Source organism: Vespa velutina, chromosome 20 (genome assembly GCF_912470025.1).
Source record: "Vespa velutina chromosome 20, iVesVel2.1, whole genome shotgun sequence".
In the NCBI taxonomy this organism is placed as follows: Eukaryota; Metazoa; Arthropoda; class Insecta; order Hymenoptera; family Vespidae; genus Vespa; species Vespa velutina.
In genome coordinates, this window is record NC_062207.1 from 1,038,978 (window position 1) to 1,059,549 (window position 20,572).

A 20,572-nucleotide genomic window follows, 5' to 3' on the forward strand; every position below is an offset into this window, starting at 1 on the left:
TAAAAAAAAATCGAAAAAGAAACAGAATTATAGAACAATATTCGTTTAAAAAAAAAAAAAAACATTACAGAAAGACACATTATAGCTTACAGTGACATATGCGTTGGGCAAAATAGAAACATTAAAGTAGCTTTAATGTGGTTAAAAATTGTCCAAACTTTGAAAAATAATGTGGAAATCATAGATCACAAATTTTTAATATCAGGACATTCGTTTTTACCAAATGATAGAGATTTTGGCGTGGTAGAAATGTCATTAAAAAAAAAATAATTTACTGTTCGTTCCCCAACATTATTACAAGATTATTAAAAAATGTCGGAAAGGTAATAATTATTCATTATTTATCGAAAAATCGAAATCGCGAATTTTTGAGTTCTTTAGAATGAGAGAGAGAGAAAGAGAGAGAGAGAGAGAGAGAGAGAGAGAGAGAGAGAGAGAGAGAGAGAGAGAGAGAGAGAGAAATGTCAGTTCGATCGTGACCTTTGAAAACGATTCGTCATGAAGAAAGTAAACTGGAATACGATATTGGAGCTGACGTTGTGTCGAATAGAAAATAAGAAAAAAAGGATAAATCATTAAACAAAAAAATTAACGAGAAATATCGATGATCTTTTAATTATTTCTTTTCTTACTTTCTTTTTTTTTGCACAATAAATTCATCTTCATCTTACTCTTTTTTTCTTTTTGCGTTAATATTACTATAATAATAATAATAATAATAATAATAAAAATATATGTAATATATAAATATATATAAATATATATGCATATATAGTAATAAAAAATAATATCACTATAACAATAATAATAAAAATGTGAATGACAGCCTCGTAAAATTCTCTTAAAAAAAAAAAAAAAAGAAAAGAAAAAAAAGAAAAGAAAAAAAAGAAAATAAAATAAAGTCATAACTATACATTTATTTTCTTTTTCCTTCTTTCTTTTTTTTTTTTTATTTTCTTTTTATCTCTCCTTCTTCCAATTCTTTTTTATTTTCTTTTAATTTTTTCAAATTAAATCGATCAAAAGATCGATGGATGCTTCTCTACTTCACGAGAGAGATATTTCGTTATTAAGAAAATTTTCTTAATATTTAGATATTAAGAAAAAATAATGCTAAATTTGTAATATATGTTGTTTATTATTCGATACAAATTACATTGATATATATCGATTTATAAAGCGTAATAGACGACCTTGATCTTATGATTGAGAATCTTTAGGAAACTTTAATCGTTGTTAATGATAATAATTATGCGTTTTCATTCAATTTTGATAACATTGATCGTTATTATCAAGAACGAAATTAGCTATGATGAAAGATACTTCGAAAACAACGAGAAACATTCACTTTATTATCACTACAATAACATATCGAACAAACACGTTGTCAAAAATTGCATCGACTATTTCGTTGTTCATTATAACGGCGATGTATCTTAAACTATTGTCAAATCTTCATGCATTATACATTCTATAGATATATATATTTCCAAATTTATATATATATATATATATTTATTGTATATATATATATGTATATTGTATATATATATATATGTATATTGTATATATATATATGTATATTGTATATATATATATATATATATATATATATATATATATACGTATATTGTATATATATATATATGTATATTGTATATATATATATATGTATATTGTATATATATATATATAAACATATATATATATATATAAACATATATATATATATATATATATATATACATATATATATATATATATATATATAAACATATATATATATATATATATAATAAATATTATGTATATAAATATTATATATATATATATATATATATATATATATATATATTTATTATATATATATAATTTATTATACACATTTAAATATTAATATATTTATGATATTAATCATTAATACAATATATGACAATTGTTGCGTCGTAATATATATATATACACATATTTGAATATTAATATATTTATGATATTAATCTTTAATATATGACAATTGTTGCGTCGTAAGGATGCAATTACAAGAGAGCGTTTAACTGCGTTTCTTGCACTGGACCAGCTATGGTGGTGATTAATTTGCACGGAGAATCTATCTCCCGTCTCTTCCTAATTGTCAGTCGTAGATTTATCATTGGTTACGATGAATAAGGGCAACAGGACAAACTACGGACACTTTTACAAATATTTGAAAGAATTTTACAAATATTCATTTGTAAAGAAAAAATAATTTATTTAATTAAAATTAGTTAGTATTACATTAAACAATTATTCTGGTATATTAGAGAAATTCAACTATAATTCTATTAAAAAATAAAATCTATTTGTGTAGTCCTTTGATAATTTTCAAATATTTTTTATTAATCTTAATAAAACTATTTCTTTTTTTTTTTTCTTTTTTTTTTTTTATTTATTTTCTGCTTCACTGTTTCTTGACATTTGCTAATTTCATTTCTTATAAAAATGGTTTTTTTTTGTTTTTTCTTTAATGAAAGTTATTTTCTTTTTAAATATTGAAAATATTGAAATAAGTGAAATATTGAAATAAGTGAAAAAAAACTTTGTAAAAAACACACACACACACATTTACTTTTCAAATATATTTACAATATATATGTCTTGAAAGTCCAATATTTATTTTTCCTGTTTCTGATGTAATATAGTTTATACTAGTTACTTAATAGCTTCTATCCATATTTTATTAAGTCTGTCTGAAAATTTAATTATAACGTTTTCGTTAGAAAACTTATCTATTAATTCATTAGCTTTACTATATACTAAAATAGGACTTGGTGTACATATACGTTCGTTAACAAATCGTTTCTTTTCATTTTTAATATCATCAAGTTTTTTTAATAAAATCTTATCACCTTCACTATTTTCATCTACCTTCTGTGTTTTACCTATAATATGACATAAAGTAAATTAAAAATAATTTCATTATTTATAAATATTAAATAATAATGAAAATATTTCATCATATTAATTATACCTAAATTGGAAACTATTTCAGTCTCTAATTTCGTGATTTCATTAGTTAAAGACCAATATCTCACTGTTTCTTTTTCAAGAATGTCATCAAGTAATTCTTCTATTAATTGTATTATTTGAATTTTTTCATCATTTATAGATAGGTTAGTGTCATCTACAGTCCAATTTAAAAGTCCAATGCACAAATATGCACGTAAACTTTTAGATAGTGAACATTTCCGTGCATAAATACTCATCTCTTCTGTAGGACTATTATTATCTAAATTTATAAGTACTTTAATGAAAGAACTTCCATGATTTACTATATATTTGCGATGCAATATTTCAAATTGAGAAATAATACTTAATGCATTAATCAAATGAGTTAATTGTTTTGTCACTGAATCACAAATTATTGCCATTGCTAATTGGCCACTAACATTTATCCACAACTGAAATAAAATATGAATTTTAATTTATTTCATTTTAAATATCACAATTATTTAATGAATATACTTACTATTGCTTGATTATCAATATGATTACTAAAGCTATATTGACACAGCTCATCGTAATAAACTTTATATTCTTCACAATGATCTTTAAAAATCTGTATTATACCATCCTTAAATTCACCCTTTAACCAAGTATGAATTGTACTTTCTTCTATTTTAATTTCTAATATCTTTTTTAATTCCTTAAACACTTTTACATGGATTTCTAAATACTGTAAATTTATATTATATGTTATATTACTATAATTAAAAAAAAAAAAAAAAAAAAAAAAAAACCATAAAATATATGATCTTTACCTTAATTTGTGGAAATTTCAAAATTATATTTTCTGCAAGAGATGTATCTGAATTCTTTAAAGCTTCCATTATGGCTTGTTCTACTAATGATTTGCTTAAAACACTTTCATTAGATAACAATGCTAATTTAGAAGCTATTGTTAAACATTCTACATCTTTTCTACGTCCTAATAAAGAGGCTGCTTCTGAATAAGCTCCTAATTTGACATAACTGAAATTAATAATAATAGACAATTATTATCGTGTATAATAAAGTAATAAATTTTTAATAGCATACCAATGAGCTGCAGCTTCAAAATGACCTTTTTCAAATTCATAATTTGCCCAATTTTCTAATATAGTTTTTATCATTGTGTCATTAGAATCTAATTTAGATTTAGCAAGACAATAGGCTTCCTTGAACATTCGTGCATTATGAAAAACGTCTATAGCTTCATAAATTTTATGGATACAAAGTAAATATGACACTGCCTTAGTTGGATTTGATTCAAGTATCAATTGATTTGCATATGCTTCACACATTTCACGCCATGTTCTAAAATATAAAAGAATAATTTTAAATATTTAAAATATAAAAGGATAATTTTAATAGAAAAATAAAAAATGAATTTAACGATTAAAATTAAAAATCATTATTCATTCTTAATTTAATAAATAAACACGACTAACTTCATTGAAAGACTTGGCGAAAGTGAAATTAAAGTATCATTAAGACGTTTCTCTTTAACAGCAATTTCCAAATTTTCTTTAAGATTATCATGCCACATATCAATCTCTGTAACCGCAGTATGATTGCCCTGAGCAGTAAGTATAGATTCTGAAAAGAATAATAATAATTATTATCATATATTTTAATATTTTATGTCTATAATATATGCGCACTTTCATTATTAATAATCTCAGAAAGTTTTGTATCGTCAGTAAATAAAGATGGTACTTCAGCATGTTCGTTTAATTGATTTTCTGAATTTAAAAATCTTTCTTCATCTTTAATAAGATATTTAATAGATTTAAGGGTAGCTAACTTATTGTTCATTATTTTGGAGTATGTTGGAAAATATGGACTTTTTTCTGGAGCTTTCTTTTGTATCTCCTTTGCAATAGCCATTGATATCTCTATAATATGAAATACGTTATAATTATTTTATAATTTTATACCACTATAATCCTTTATTCAATACCTGCTTTAATTGTTGCAGATTCCGAAGTTTTATTTATTGTTTCTATAACTATTTCTGAAGTATTATTATCTTCAACATTAACATCATTTGTTATTTTATTATCATCTTCGTTTATTTTTTGTTTATTCTTTTTCGATTTGGACTTTTTTGAATTAGACTTTTTTTCAGGGAGTAAGACTGGCTGAGTTGATATTCTCCATAAACGTAATGTAAAGTCTGATGATCCTGTTATTATCAGATCTGGATCTAAGGGACTCCACATACAACAATAAATAGGTCCACAATGGTGTGCAAACGTTGCTATCAGTTCTTGTCTTTCAACATTCCATACCTGAGAACAAAAAATAATTAATATAAAATACAGAGGACTTTATAAAATAATTACTTCTATACAATCAAATGAAATATAGGTAATGTATAAAAAAAAATACCTGTGCCGTACAATCATAACTACTTGAAACCAAGTATCCACTTAAATGTGGACTCCATGATAAACCAACAATTTTATTACTATGACCATTCAATGTTGCAACAATTTTGTTAACAGTTCTTGAAGATATTTCTTCGGTATCATTTACTTTATCATTTGATTCCGTAAGTACATTTACCTCATTTATTTTTTCAAGAAGATCTGAAAGATCAAGTATATTTATTGTAGTTGCATTATAGGCAACAGCTATATAATTTCTAAGTGGAGAGAATGTTAAATCCGTTGCGGTACTATCAGGATGCCATATTAAACAATGCACTCCTACATTCATAACACTAGTTGTATGACCAAATTCTTTAAGATCACGATTATAAAATAGAATTGTCCTAAAACAATATAAAGAAAGTAAAGTTCATAGTTATTGTAACTGTATAAATTGAATTACTTTTGCCTTTAAAAAAAATTTACCCATTTTGAAGTCCTATTGCTAAACATGAGAAATCTGGTTTCCATGATACTTCTGTGCACTTTTTTCCAATTATGAGTGTAGGATCTAAAAAATAAGAAAAATTAATATTGCTACAAAGAAACAAAATACGACACAATTATATTTTTACCTTTGTTTGGTTTATCTGCATCATAACATACAAGATCGCCTTCCCCACAAGAATACAAACCATAATCTTTCATTCCTGGATATGGTCCCCACTGTAATGTATATACAGTTTTTCTGTGATACTGCCTGTATAGAGTTGGCGGTTTATTACCATTTATATCAAACATCCCAATACGACCTTCTGCAGTTCCATAAGCTATCAAGTTTTCTTTTACTGGATGCCATGCAATCTGAATATTATATTATTACTTTATGATATTTTTAGAGAGATTAAATATGATCATATAATATCAATATCTGAAAATAAAAAAAGCTTACAGATCTTATATTGCTTTTTATCTTTTGCCATAACATAGTAATATCAAAAGAAGTTTCATGTGGTTCAGATAAATTCCAGATACGTAACATTGTATCACCTACACCAAACGCAATTCGTGTATTATCCACAGGACAAGCGGCTATACAATAGATAAATCCACCTTGAGTAGGAATATTATATTCTATTTCATGATTATCCTTTTTTATATTACAGCAAATAATTTGCCGATCTTGAGCTAATGTCCATACTGTAATACTGAATAATTTTATATAAATTTTTTTTTTTTTTTTTCCTATCAAATCTACTTATAATCATATCCTAAAATTATTTACTTTACTGACCCGTTTTCTATTCTCCAACTATCATTAATAGTCTCATAAACATGTGGTACTATAACAATAGAAAATAATGTTCTATTGTGATAAGCATGAATCATCTTACACAGAGGTTTATTTTTATTCATTGTTTTCAAATCCCAAGCAAGAAGTTCTCCCCAATATGAACTAGTAAGTAAAAGTTTTGGTTTTGCCCAACAAACAGAAATCCAATTACCAGTGGATACATTTGATTTATTTCGATATTGACGAGATTCAAATGGTACATTTGGTACAGTAAATTCCAATTGGTATCTACCATCTCCACCAGCTCTCCATAAAAATATGGATTTATCTTTTGCACCAGAAGCCAAAAGAAAATCTCTATTATTTTCATTGCTTAAAATATTATGTTCTACAGGACACCAAGATAAACTAGATATTTCTGTATCATGTCCTCTTAGTTTATATCTTATAGAACCTGTTCCATGTGTATCAACGATATAAACCAATCCAGTTTTAGAACCTATGGCAACAAGATTACAATCATGTGGACATACAGATAAACAAGTTGCTGTCAATTTTCCTAATAAGATTGGATAACAAGTATTGAAAGATACATTCCAAGATATTAGTAAACCATCTGTACTAATACAATATATTATATTGGGATCTTTAAGGCACCAATCAACTCCTATAACATTTTGTTTCGTCTAAAAAAAATCAAAGATATAAATTATTCCATAATAATAAATTAATGTTTATATTATAGATATTAAATTGCTTACATCTTGATACGAGTAACCCATAATTGCAGAGAGATTATCTACATTCCATATTCTCACTGTAAATTCATCACCACTAGAAACTAATAAATTTTTATCCTCTTGTCCATACTCAGGTGAAAAAGCTAATGAAGTAACTCTATCTATATGAGCATCCTTAATGATAGAATAATTTAATATTTTGTTTTCTTTTTGACGCTTTGCAATTATAATAGCATTTCTAGCACCCCAAGCAATAGTTCCATCTTTGGAACATGTAAAAATACTATTCAAGTACCAATTTGGAGAAGGTGGTAAAGTTACTTCGTTCATTTCCTTCAGCTGAAATTAGGTTGAAATTTCATCAATTGATTATTTAAATATTTAAAATATTTCACAAACACATACATTGTTACTTTATTAATTTTATAATTTTATTTCAAATATATGTATATATATATATATATATATTTTTTTTTTTCTTCCAATATAAATTCATAATAATTTGTAATATCCAAATATGATTTGATATGATTAAAAAAAAACAAAAAAAAAAAAAAAAACTATAATTCTATAATTACAATTTTATTCTTTTCTTTTTTTCTTTTTGTTCTTTGTCTTTTTTTTTTTTTTTTTTTTTTTTTTTATATACATATTTTTATGACAAAATAAAACTTGTATTTCAAATTAACGAATCGCAAACTTGACGTTAGGCGGTTTTTCCTTCGTATAACAAATTTTTTGTTTATTATTTATGTCACAATTAAACGATAACAATTATTACAATTTTTTCGATACATGCCTGATGTTATATAATGTAACGTAAATTTCAATGAATTTGACACAGGTTACAACAATGATAATAAACTTTATCACGCTTATTCTTTCTACGATTCACACGTGAATACATGTGCATTTAACGATAAATCAAATAGAGAAGAAGCAATCGCACGTGCTTTTGTATCTACAGTTTCTATCTAGAGAATTTTCTTGTCACAGCTTAGGCGCCCTCTATTTTAAATATATTAATGCTAGTAGATTTTATAAATCACTAGGAGATTATTAAAAATCAAATAAAATTAAATATTTACTTTAATATTTCTTCGTTGTATTCTTCCATTTGACGATACAGTGTATTCTTAAAATGTTAAAATTATATTTAACATTTACATAGGAAAAGGAACAAAATTTTATGATAATATTTATGATTATTAGAAGAATTTTATCAACATAGAGGTATATAAGAATAATAATCATAATGTTTTGAATATGTCAATGACATGTAAAATTATACAAAAATAAAAAAAAAAATGAAAACGTTAAATTTATATGTATTCTACTTTATATTATCCTTCATATAAAATAATATACATATATATATATATATATATATATATATATATATATATCTTTTTTCATACAAAATTAAGTTTAGTTAATAGTTAACTGTTAAAAATTATTAGTTAGATCATATTCAAAATATTAAATGTAGAAATGAAGGAGAACAAAAAGAGAAATACAATTTTTGCATCATAAGATATCTTACGTCTTTTCTTAGTTCTATAATGAAAATGGCGTAGAGAAATTGTTTATTTTTATTATATTACATATTCTTAAGATATAATATTCATTTGACATTGTAAAAATATAAAAAAAAAAGAAACTATTATTGTATATTACTTTATATCATTTATATAATTAAAAATAATAATACATTTGATATTGCTCCTTTATATACCAAAATTGATTCCACGAAAGTATTCCGATCCTCGGTAGTATAGTGGTTAGTATCCCCGCCTGTCACGCGGGAGACCGGGGTTCGATTCCCCGCCGGGGAGGCAGGTTATTTTTTTTTTGTTTTTATATTTATTTTGTTATTATTTTCTTATTCTTTTTTATTTCTACTTCTTTTATTTTTATTTTTATTTTTATTTTTTTTTGAAATAAATACATATATAAATTAACTTAAATCTATGGATTATCAATATATATATATATATTATGGACTAAGTGATTAATAATGCAGCCATTATGAATAATGACAAATAAAATCAGATATATTGTAATAAATTGTAACGTTAGGATTATGTCTTTTTAAATAGTTTTCTATAATAAATTTATTACAGTGCTTTCATTTTATTTATCTATATTCATCATTTTATTCATCATTTTATTTGATCTATATTCATCAACTCATATTAATCATTTAGGTCATTATATATATATATATATATATATATTTTATTCATCATTTTATTTGTCTATATTCATCAACTCATATTAATCATTTAGGCCATTATATATATATCATTTTATTCATCATTTTATTTGTCTATATTCATCAACTCATATTAATCATTTAGGCCATTATATATATATCATTTTATTCATCATTTTATTTGTCTATATTCATCAACTCATATTAATCATTTAGATCATTATATATATATATATATATATATATAAGATTGTAATTGTACTCAATTGTATTGAACTAAAATTAAAATTACACGAAAATATAATTTTTACGTATCAAGTAATAATACTCGCTGTATCTTCATTGTATTACAAATATAAAAACATAATGCTCTTGATAATTTCAATATCGTAAAGTATTATTACATAAACTCAAAATATCTGTATATCGTTTTTTACGTATTACATTTAAATAAAATTTTTTAAAAATCGAAAGTAAAAACAGGAATACATGTGATGTGGTTAAACATAAGCCGTAATAATTTCATTCTTACGAAAATTTTCATCATTACGATTTACGTCTTACAATCGAAAAATGTAGAAAGTCATGATAGTCAAACTCTGATTAATGAATTTCTTTATATCTTACACCTTACATTTAAACGGATCTAAAGATCTAAAGAACTATTTGACAAAAAAATTTGACAAGACGTAAACTTATGATGTAAAACATGTGACCATGTTAATCTAAAACATAAAATTCAATCAATAGCAAAAGCCAAAAAAAAAAGAAATTCCTTTCTATTTATAAAGGTTTAATTTAAAATTGGGATTATTTGGGAAAATTATTGTAAAAAACGGGTTAATGTGGTTTGTTAATTCCAAAACATAAAATAAGCTTCACTTTTATAAATCTATTAAAAATTTTCTTATCGAATTACAAATTTTACATTAATATAAAATCTATGTAGATAAACAAATATTAAAATTATTTACATTTAACAAAGGAAAAAAATATTTTAAGCCATAAAACGTATCACATTTAATTAATGTGTCTTTATTTATATTTCTTTCATTAATTAAATTTCAGTTTACAAAAGTTATCAAAAATATATTACAACATTGATTACGATCATTTTATTATATCTAAGAACAAATGTCGTAAAAATATAATCTTATATATCGTATTAGTGTTAAATTTCAAATTAAAATGAGTGTACCGTGATGATCTATAATTGATCGTTCAAAAGACGTATGTATACGATATGAAAATTTCAAACTTATAATTGAAATTAGTCAATGTTACGTAATAAAGTTTTATATTTTCAAGTTTTATACAAATTGAAATATTACGAATAGTCCAATACTCGATTGAGATTAGTCGATTTTCTTACGCTTATGTCTTACGTCCATTATGGAATTTTTTAGATGTAATATTAACAGGACTACTATACACTATTATTACTATTATTCCCTTTTTCACTATTACTATCATTAAGTTACTTACTATCTTCAGATTTGTTTTTTTTTTTATCTCGATATATAGCAACCGAACAATCAATCCGTTTCCCCTCCCGCCGCTATTTAAATTTATTATTAAAATTATCAGCTATCAATCCATGCTTAAAAAAAGAAATTAACTCTTGTGTAACTCTTGTGACAAAAAAATGTCAAATAGTGGGAGATCGTTTTCTTCCACTTTATCGAAAGAGATCAAGCATAAGCATAGGCCACACATTCGTTCACCCTGACCTAGGCTAGATCTATGATTGTCTATTTCGTTTTCATTTTTTTTTTATCCTTATTTTTTTCTTTTCTTTTTATTCTTTCCTTTCAGTTAACAATTTTTCACAACTATTATGTCATCGTGACGATCAAACTACACAAAGATCTTTGTTCAATTTTCAAATGATCGAAATTCATTTAATAATATATAATTCAAATATACACATATATATATATATATATATATATATATATATATATAATTTCACTATATTATCTACGATCTATATCTCACGATATAAGAAAAAAGAAAAAAGAAAAAAAAAAGAAACTGCAATTTTCACAGGTATGCTAAATTCCTGTGAATCCTACGCGTCTTATTTTTATCCACGTTGGATAATAATAATAATAATAATAATAATAATAATAATAATAATAATAATAATAATAATAATAATAATAATAATAATAATAATAATAATAAAAAGAAAGGAAAGTTAATCAAATTTTTATAGGTTTTAAAAGACCTCGTTCATTGCGTGTTAGAGGATTCATTTTGACTAAAGAAAAAAAAAAAAAAAAAAAAAAAACAAAAAGACAATAAAAAAAAGAAAAAAAAAAAAGAGAAAAAAAAAAAAGAAAAAAGAAAACATTTGATATCGTTCTCTTTTTGTTAATTCTTCGTCACTTTAATTTCATCGTCGTACAGATTGTTACGAGGATAAACGAAAAATGAGAAATTACATACATATATTTTATCATTTATTATCTCAGTTATTTAAACGACAAGAGTCGCATGTACATAGGAGAAGAAAAAGAGGAAGTAAGGAAAAACAAAGAAAAATAAACAGAAACAGAGAAAAGAAAAAGAATGTAAATATTTGAAAGCAACAATGTAACTAAGCGTTCCTTTGCGAATTCGATTAATATCACGATTTGCAAGGAGTTCAAAGAAAAGAGAAATAATGTGAAACGATTGATCCAAATACGTATGCATGCATATCGTATTGAGAGATCAATGAACGAAGTTACTTCCTTAATATTTTTCTTTTGAAAAAGAAAAAGAAAGAAAAAGGAAAGAAAAAAAAATAGAAAGAAAAAATTAAGAAAAAAGAAAGATGTTACAAATAAAATAGACGCGTCCGGATTGCAACGGCACTGCCATTTGCTAGTGACTCTGCACATATATATTATACTTGCGTGGGTCTCGTGTCGATAGGCACCCGATGAACTGAGAGAGAGAAAGAAAGAGAGAGAGAGAGAGATGGAGAGAGAGAGAGAGAGAGAGAGAGAGATGGAGAGAAGGAGAGAGAGAGAGAGAGAGAGAGAGAGAGAGCTTATAAAGCAAACTGATAAAGGCAGCTATCGTTCAGTCCCGCGATCCGCGCGTTCTCGATCATTGCATTTAGAAAAATCATATGTTTCTTTAGAACATTTTGTCCGTTGGTGTTAATATAAAAAGAAAAAAAAAAAAAAAGAAAAAAGAAAAAAAAAAAGAAAAAAGAAAGAAAGGGGAAAAGAAAAGAAAGAAAATTCAACGCAAAATCTTCTCGAATTCGACGAAGAGAAAATTTTAAATCGTCCTAAGGAAATATTATCAGACTGAGTCTTTGAACGATTACGGACGAACGAGTAAGTAAGATTGTAATAAAAGAAAGAAAGAAAGAAAGAAAGAAAGAAAGAAAGAAGAGTAACGAGATAAAAGACAACAGAAAAGTAGAAAATAAAGAAAGGAAGAAAAAAGAAAAATAAAGAAGAAATAAAATAACAGAAGAGAAAACAGAAGAGAGAGAGAGCTTAGAAGGAAAACGTTAGAAACGGAGTTATAGATATTTCGTTAGAAGCGAAAGCGAAGATCGCCATCTCTCAGGTAAGTCGTTTTCTGATTGACTAGCGTTGTACCATTCCCCCTCTCCTCTCTCTCTCTCTCTCTCTCTCACCGTTCCTTCACCTTTCCCACCTTATATCTCTCGCGTCGTCGTCGTAGCCATCGTCATACTTTTTGGCGGAAAAATTTAAAAATAATCTCACGAGACACGAGAGAATACGAGGAATTCTCAAAAAATTATTTTAAATAATATTACTCAATTCATTTTTAAATATTTATACGTACATATACGTAATTCTTTTTGAAATTGAAGATACGTATATGCGTATATCCTTTTTTTTTTTTTTTTTTTTTTTTTTTTTTTTTTTTTTGCGATAATAAATCGATCGCATTAGCATGACTTCGGTAAAATACGATCGTTTCATTTTATTTCTCATTTTCTCTCGTTCGTTTTTCTTTTCTTCTTTGGTTTTTCTTTCTTTCCTTTTCTTTTCCTTTTTTTTTTTTTTTCCCCCAACGAGTCTCGATCTAGCTTGTGTATATTTTTTTAAGCAAGAAGAAGAAGAAGAAGAATGAAAAGAAAAAAGAAAAATGAAAAAAGAAAAAGAACGAAAGAAAGTAATAATAATAAAATGGCAAGCTACGCGCCATGATCATCGGAGTCTATGTAATGTTTGTCACGATATTGCTTTTCATTTACCCGTTCGACTTTATCAGAAATCAATGTTCTTCTTCTTCTTCTCCTCCTCTTCTTCCTCCTCCTCCTCCTCCTCCTCCTCCTCCTCCTCCTCCTCCTCCTATTCCTTCTTTATATGTATATCTATTATTTTTTTCATCGTTTATCGCTACGACGTGCAATATAAGTCGACTTATGTAATTCTCTTCGTGTATTTTTGCGAAATAACAAATTCGAGAAATTATATTACTTTTTTTTTCTCTTTCTTTTTTTCTTTTCTCTTTCTCTCTCTCTCTCTCTCTCTCTCTCTCTCTCTCTATCTCTCTCTCTTTCTCTCTCTCTCTTTCTAGACTATGGAGAACTACACGTCGGATTCGAGTGATTCCGATGCGAACACAAGAACGTTGGATTTATCATACCTGATGCTAGACTCATACGTATTGGATGAACATTTTATAACGGTAAAATGTCCTGAACATGTGGACACCATTTTGGTTCATCAAAATCGTATAAATGATCTTCCATCGAGCATTATTCGATTTACAAATTTGAATTCATTGGACATATCTAACTGCGGATTGAATCGACTTCCGGATTTCCTTGGTGATTGTCCATTGACATGTTTAATCGCAAAACACAATAATATCTCAAACGATTCCTTGCCAAAAAGCTTTGAGAATTTACCGGATTTACGTGAGCTCAATCTAAGCGGGAATAGACTACGAGAATTTCCTGAACAAATACTCGATCTATACAATTTGAAGTATCTATATCTCGGTGGTAATCATATTACGGAGATCAACAAGGATCTATGGAAGTTGCAACGGTATCTTTTTACATCATTTTCTTATTTTTTTTTTTTTTTTAAGGAGAAGAAAAGAAAAAAGAAGGAAAACAAATTAAAAAGATAAAAAAAAAGAAAAAAAGAGAAGAATTAAAATGAAAATTCAAGGAAATATACGTAGTATACACGTTTGCGATGTTCTAAGTTAAAATTGTAATTTTTTGCTTCTTCTTTTTTTTTCTTTTTTTTTTTTTTTTCTTTCTTTCTTTTAACAGATTGCAGGTACTCTCGATGGGAGGCAACAGATTGATCGAAGTTCCCTCAACGTTAGGTCAATTAAAGTCTTTACAAGCATTGATACTGTGCGACAATATGCTGGAGAGCTTGCCAAGTTCAATAGCGAATCTAACGAATCTCAAATCGCTATTACTACACAAAAATAGATTGAAGACACTGCCAACGGAAATTATCACGTTGAGATGTTTGACAGAGGTTTCATTTAAATTTAATTTATTTATATTCATATAAAGACCGAGATCCTATTTCAAATTGATAACCTTTTAGATTGGATTTATATGGAAAAGAAAAAGAAAGAAAAAAAATATTAAACGCGTGTTAATATTTATGTACGATTCGTAGAAAGGAATACGATGACATATGGACATTTTTTTGTCGTTTTCTTTTTTTTTCTTTTTTCTTTTTTTTTTTTTTTTTTTTTTTTTCTTCAAGGTCACTCGCTAGAGATACCAAGATCATCGTCGGTGCATACGTTCGTTCATTTTTCTTTTTTTTTTTTTTTTTAGTTCTAATAGAACGATATCGTTTATATCATATTAATATAATAATTGATAAAATGGAAAAAGAAAAAAAAAAAGAGAGAGAAATAGATTTGAAGGATAGAAACTTTCTGTCGATCTTGAGATATATTTGAACGAGAAGATATTACGTTTCTAACGATGTAATTTTGTCCTTTAACATTCTTTTCTTTGTTATATACCATTCGATCAAAAGAGAAAAATAATTAAGTTTCTCATTTTAAATGAGACTTTCTCTCTCTCTCTCTCTCTCTCTCTCTCTCTCTCTCTCTCTCATTTTAAAACTAACGTCGCTCGGACTATAGCGTACGTTCTTATCGTATGACTTTATTATCTTCAGTAATAAATACCTTATATACAGTTAGTGTACATATATATATATATATATGTATACGTAAATAAGTATTTACGTATATACATACATACATGCGTATAAATAGATTAAAACGAGTGTATTCTCTCTCTCTCTCTCTCTCTCTCTTTCATGTTTCAGCTTTCTCTAAGAGACAATCCTCTCGTGGTTAGATTTGTATCGGACATGACGCACAATCCCCCATCGTTATTGGAACTTGCTGCACGAATTATTAAAACGAACAATATGCAATACGACGAGGAACACATTCCTAAAAATCTCGTGGAATATTTGAACAGTGGACACCGTTGTGTGAATCCCAAGTGTAAAGGTCAGGAAATATTCTTTGACGATGTTTGTCATATTACAAAGATTATATATGCTCTTTCGCCATACGCTATCATATTATGTTATATTTATACAGGGATGTGTAATTTCATTTAATTAGAACACGAATACATGAAATATCTTGGTGCTCCTTTTTTTTTTTTTTTTTTTTTTTTTTTTTTTGAATACAAGAGAAAAAAAAGGAAAAAGAAAATAAAGGAAAAAGAAAAAGAAAGGAAAAAGAACAAAGATCGTAGGAAGAAATTGCTTGATTTCGAATACGTTTTTTCTTCTTCTTTTTTTTCCTTTTTTTTTTTTCTTTTTTTTTACGACTTTTCCGTTTCGACGTTTTGAATCGTTGATGGTGATTATCTTTTTTTTTCTTTTTTTTTTTCTCTATGAATCGATATATTTTCATTATTACAATATCGTAACGTATAAACAGATTGAATATATATGAATTTGTTGGCTCACAAATGTCCTTGATCTTGATCTTGATCTTGATCCGTGGTCCTTGATCTTGATCTTTATTTAATTTATAAATTAAATTGTTTCACTGCAAAAAAACGTTAACTTCAGAATCTGTACTATACGATTATCATTAACTTCATGATATACATATATTTCATATTATATATGAGCCGTTTACTTTGAAAGTGGCCTAAGTCCATTTATCTTCAAATCGAGATATTTAAGGGTTTGCGTTTCAATGAATTTAAAAATATACATATAGGATACTAATGAGTCATACTACTTAAGTGTATCTAAGAGTGTTAAATTTATAGTTCCTATTAAAATAGTGGCAATTATTAACTGAATAATATGCGTTTTCTTATCAAGAATGGAGTTAGGCCACTTTCAAAATTAACAATCAGATTCATTATAAAATTTGAAGGTGCCCAAGTCCATTCAACATAATTTAAGATATATCTTTAAGACACTTCGAAAACATAATTTATGCGATTCAAAACATTTTTTAACTACATAATGTACAAAATTACAAACAAATTTATTACAAAATAATTTACTACTCATCTATATTTTGTGTGTGTGAAAGGGATTTGAAGAAATCATGATGTTCCGGTGGTATATATCGTAATATGTCAATTATGTCCTTGACTTTTGCTATTGTAATTTGTCTGATATTTTTATACAGTGGTGTCAATACAATATTTTCAAACTTTCTTGGTCTACCCCGACGTGGTAATAAATTCAGAACTTTAAAATTTTCATTTTCATTCATTGATGTCTTATAGAAAATTTTATACGGTTTATTTCTGACAAAACGCATCCAGCATATTTTTAATCAGTTTATTGATTCTCCATCAGAATTCTTTACCCTTTTAAAAATTGCATCTTCTAATAATTTTGTTCATAGAAAATCTTCTTGTGTCATTTCATTTACAATAAAGTTATTACCTTTCCGACACTTTTTAATAACCTTGTAATAATCTTGGGGAACGAACAGTAAATTATTTTTTTTTAATGACATTTCTACCACGCCAAAATCTTATATTATAAGACAATAAATGAATTGCTATCGTTTTAGAATCGATTTAGAAGAGTATTTGATCATTCCAAAAGTAATGTGCGATTTTTTTTAAGTAAAGTTTTAAAGCAACGTAAAGAAAGAAAAAAAAGAAAAAAAAAAAAAGAAAAAGAAAAAAAAGAAAAGAAAAGAAGAATTACATTCAACTTTAATCCAACATAAGATATAATTATCACTATGATTTACAATTTCTTTTTATCTTGATTTTTTTTTATATTTTCAATATCTTGACGATAAAAGCTCTTTAAAAGGATTTCCTGACCTTTGTTCTTCCTCAAGACGAACGTTCATTTTCGAAACATTAACGTTCTAAACATCTTTGACCTTGTTTAACATTAATAATGGATCATAAATTTTGCAGATTTTATTTATTGCCGTTTTAACAGACTTTAGCCTGTTCTTGGCGAAACTTTTAAAGCAAAATATACCTTAAAATGATCTCTCGACACTATCGCGATATAGCGATATAAAGTTTATTTTCTTTTTCTTTTTTTTTTTCACTCTTAAAACCATGCACGAAGAAATTTAACCTGACACGCAATTACTTAAAAAGAAAACAAAAAACAAAAAAAAAAGGAACATTAATAAATTTTAATAAAATATACGTGGATCATACGATTATATACGAGAAAATAACTATAAAATATAACGTCATTTATTTTAATCAATACAAGAAAAAACTTGCATTAACTTATGAAACGAATCTAATACAAAGAAATCTGTTTAAGTGTTTTCTAAAAAATGTGTCGAAGTCCATGCGATGGAATTCGTTTGTTTTTTTCTTTTTCTTTTTTTAAATATGATACCGCAATTAATAAAAATATATTGGTTCATCTAACCAAAAAAAAAAAAAAAAAAGAAAAAAAAAATAAAGAACATTCAATAACCTGGAAATCTCTAAGATTGTTCATTATCTTCATAAAAAATTTCACATTAATCGAAATATCGTTTCTTTTCTATCGAACAATTTCTTTCTTCAACATTTTTTTTTTTTCTTTAGTTTTAAAAACCAGCCAAGATTTTTTAACACGTTCCGTGCCATGTGTACCACCGATGGTACACGTTAAAATTGATCTTCAGGCCACATGTCATTTTTTTCTTTAGTCAAAATATCAAATGACCTAAACAAGTCAGACAAAAATGGCTTGATACGGAACGTGTTAAATGCCATCGTTAAATAAACTCACCACCCTGTATATGTATCTCTTTCTCTCTCTGTCTCCTTCATATATACAAATACACGTCACAATCAAACTATTTTCTCTCTCTTTCTATCATAATCTTTTCTTTATTATCTAAAAATATTTCATTGTTTATATTCTTTTAATTACAGGTGTATTTTTCAATAATCGCGTCGAACACGTTAAGTTCGTCGATTTTTGTGGGAAGTATCGTTTGCCATTGCTCCAATACCTGTGTAGCAGTAAATGCATCGGACCTCGTGATAGCGAAGAGGAAGTTGTCAGTGGAGCGATGATAAGGAAGGTACTCCTTGGCTGATGATCATGAAAATAATTTTGGTACAGCAAATCTCTGGTACTTCGATTCTTCGTAGAATCTATTTGTGTCTTAACGTGAAAAAAGAACTGTGAAAAAATATCGATCAATGGCGGACACATATAGAAAAGCAAGTTAGCAGCGTATGCCTTCTTTTTTTTTTTTTTTTTTTTTTTTTTTTACAATATTATTAATAAATTACAAACCTGGTTGTATAGTATAAGACATCCCGGATCAATTTTGAGCTCAATTTAAACAATTTGCTCGTTGCATGATTCATGACTTTTTTTTTTTTTTTTTTTTTTTTTTTTTTAAGAGAATTGGAAATGTGTTTTTTCAATATCTATTGATTAATTATTTCTGAGACTTCAAAGAATATATACAGTATGTTTTATTGGAGATAAAATTATTCATTCTGTATAAATACAAAACGATAAATAAAAACAGCTGTTCAAAAGTGCCTGGGGTATAACACAACCCAAGTGCACAATATGAAATTATTTTAAAGTGTACACAACTAGGATTAAAATATGATAGATGGTATATATATATATACCATATATATATATATATCATATATATCATATATATCATATATCATATATATATATATATATATAATTACTAGTCTCGATGAATTTTTCGGACTTTTTTATAAGCTTATATTCTAACTTTCTCTCTTTTTTTTTTTTTTTTCTTTAAACTGTCATGAAAAGTGGATGGAGGATAAGAAAAATTAAGAAGAACTGTTGGTTCATTTGATCTTTTTTTTTTTTTTTTTGTTTTTCTTTTTTCTTATTTTCTTCTTGTTACTTTTTCTCTTGAACGAGATAATATAGTTCTCGATCGGCACAAAATTTTTCCAACTATGTGTCTTTGTATGTGTGCGTGCGCGCGCGTGTATGTGTATGTGTGTGTGTGTGTGTGTATGCGCGCGAGCGCGTTATTGATCGACATCATAAACGTGGGTGTTAATAATAATAATTAGCGCTCGTATGCTTTTGCAATGACACGTTCGAAGTAAATAGCATCTTTGTCAACATTATTGTTAATATTTTATTGTTAAATAAACCACAAAAAATGTACAATAATAATAGTATTATATAGAGCCTTCGTTAACGGAGGCGATCGATTCTCGCTTAAACACATTCAGCAATATGCTACAAGTATGATATCGACTATATAATCATTGTAAAACTAAAAACAGATAATTAAACGGAGCGAAACGAACGGTAGGTATTATTTTTTTTTTTTTTTTATCCTTTTTATTTATAGTTATTTATATCTATAGAACATCGGTAATTATAATAATCGCCATAATTGTAAACATAGTAATCGTAATAAGAGTTTTACTACTTTTATTTACGCATAGTGTAATCATCATAGAATTACCTATACATAC

At 26.3% G+C, this 20,572-nt stretch overlaps 2 protein-coding genes and 1 non-coding gene across 5 annotated transcripts; 2 read left to right on the forward strand and 1 right to left on the reverse strand.

Moving 5' to 3' along the window:
• Positions 1-1,945: 1,945 nt before the first annotated feature.
• On the reverse strand, positions 1,946-8,507 carry LOC124956074 (gem-associated protein 5). Of its 2 annotated transcripts, XM_047511445.1 has the most exons (16): positions 8,224-8,507; positions 7,446-7,763; positions 6,685-7,370; positions 6,343-6,598; positions 6,026-6,254; positions 5,877-5,961; positions 5,410-5,794; positions 4,979-5,309; positions 4,680-4,913; positions 4,467-4,614; positions 4,075-4,332; positions 3,798-4,008; positions 3,506-3,712; positions 3,350-3,437; positions 3,008-3,265; positions 1,946-2,918 (listed from the first exon to the last, which is right to left on the reverse strand). In XM_047511445.1, the coding sequence occupies exons 2-16, from the start codon at positions 7,752-7,754 to the stop codon at positions 2,689-2,691; spliced, it is 3,915 nt and encodes a 1,304-aa protein (XP_047367401.1). In that variant the 5' UTR covers positions 7,755-7,763; positions 8,224-8,507; the 3' UTR covers positions 1,946-2,688. The 2 variants fall into 2 exon arrangements, with proteins under 2 accessions (XP_047367401.1, XP_047367400.1); XM_047511444.1 differs by having other exon boundaries at positions 3,008-3,437; positions 8,224-8,505.
• Positions 8,508-9,187: 680 nt separating this feature from the next.
• Trnad-guc lies at positions 9,188-9,259 on the forward strand. Its single transcript has one exon. It is a non-coding gene; the product is annotated as a tRNA-Asp (tRNA).
• Positions 9,260-12,701: 3,442 nt separating this feature from the next.
• LOC124956026 (leucine-rich repeat-containing protein 58) lies at positions 12,702-20,255 on the forward strand. 2 transcript variants are annotated; one of them, XM_047511360.1, is made up of 5 exons: positions 12,702-12,974; positions 14,197-14,672; positions 14,906-15,122; positions 15,939-16,128; positions 19,007-20,255. In XM_047511360.1, exons 2-5 carry the CDS (start codon positions 14,200-14,202, stop codon positions 19,171-19,173), a joined length of 1,047 nt encoding a protein of 348 aa, XP_047367316.1. In that variant the 5' UTR covers positions 12,702-12,974; positions 14,197-14,199; the 3' UTR covers positions 19,174-20,255. The 2 variants fall into 2 exon arrangements, with proteins under 2 accessions (XP_047367316.1, XP_047367315.1); XM_047511359.1 differs by having other exon boundaries at positions 12,703-13,212.
• Positions 20,256-20,572: the final 317 nt, after the last annotated feature.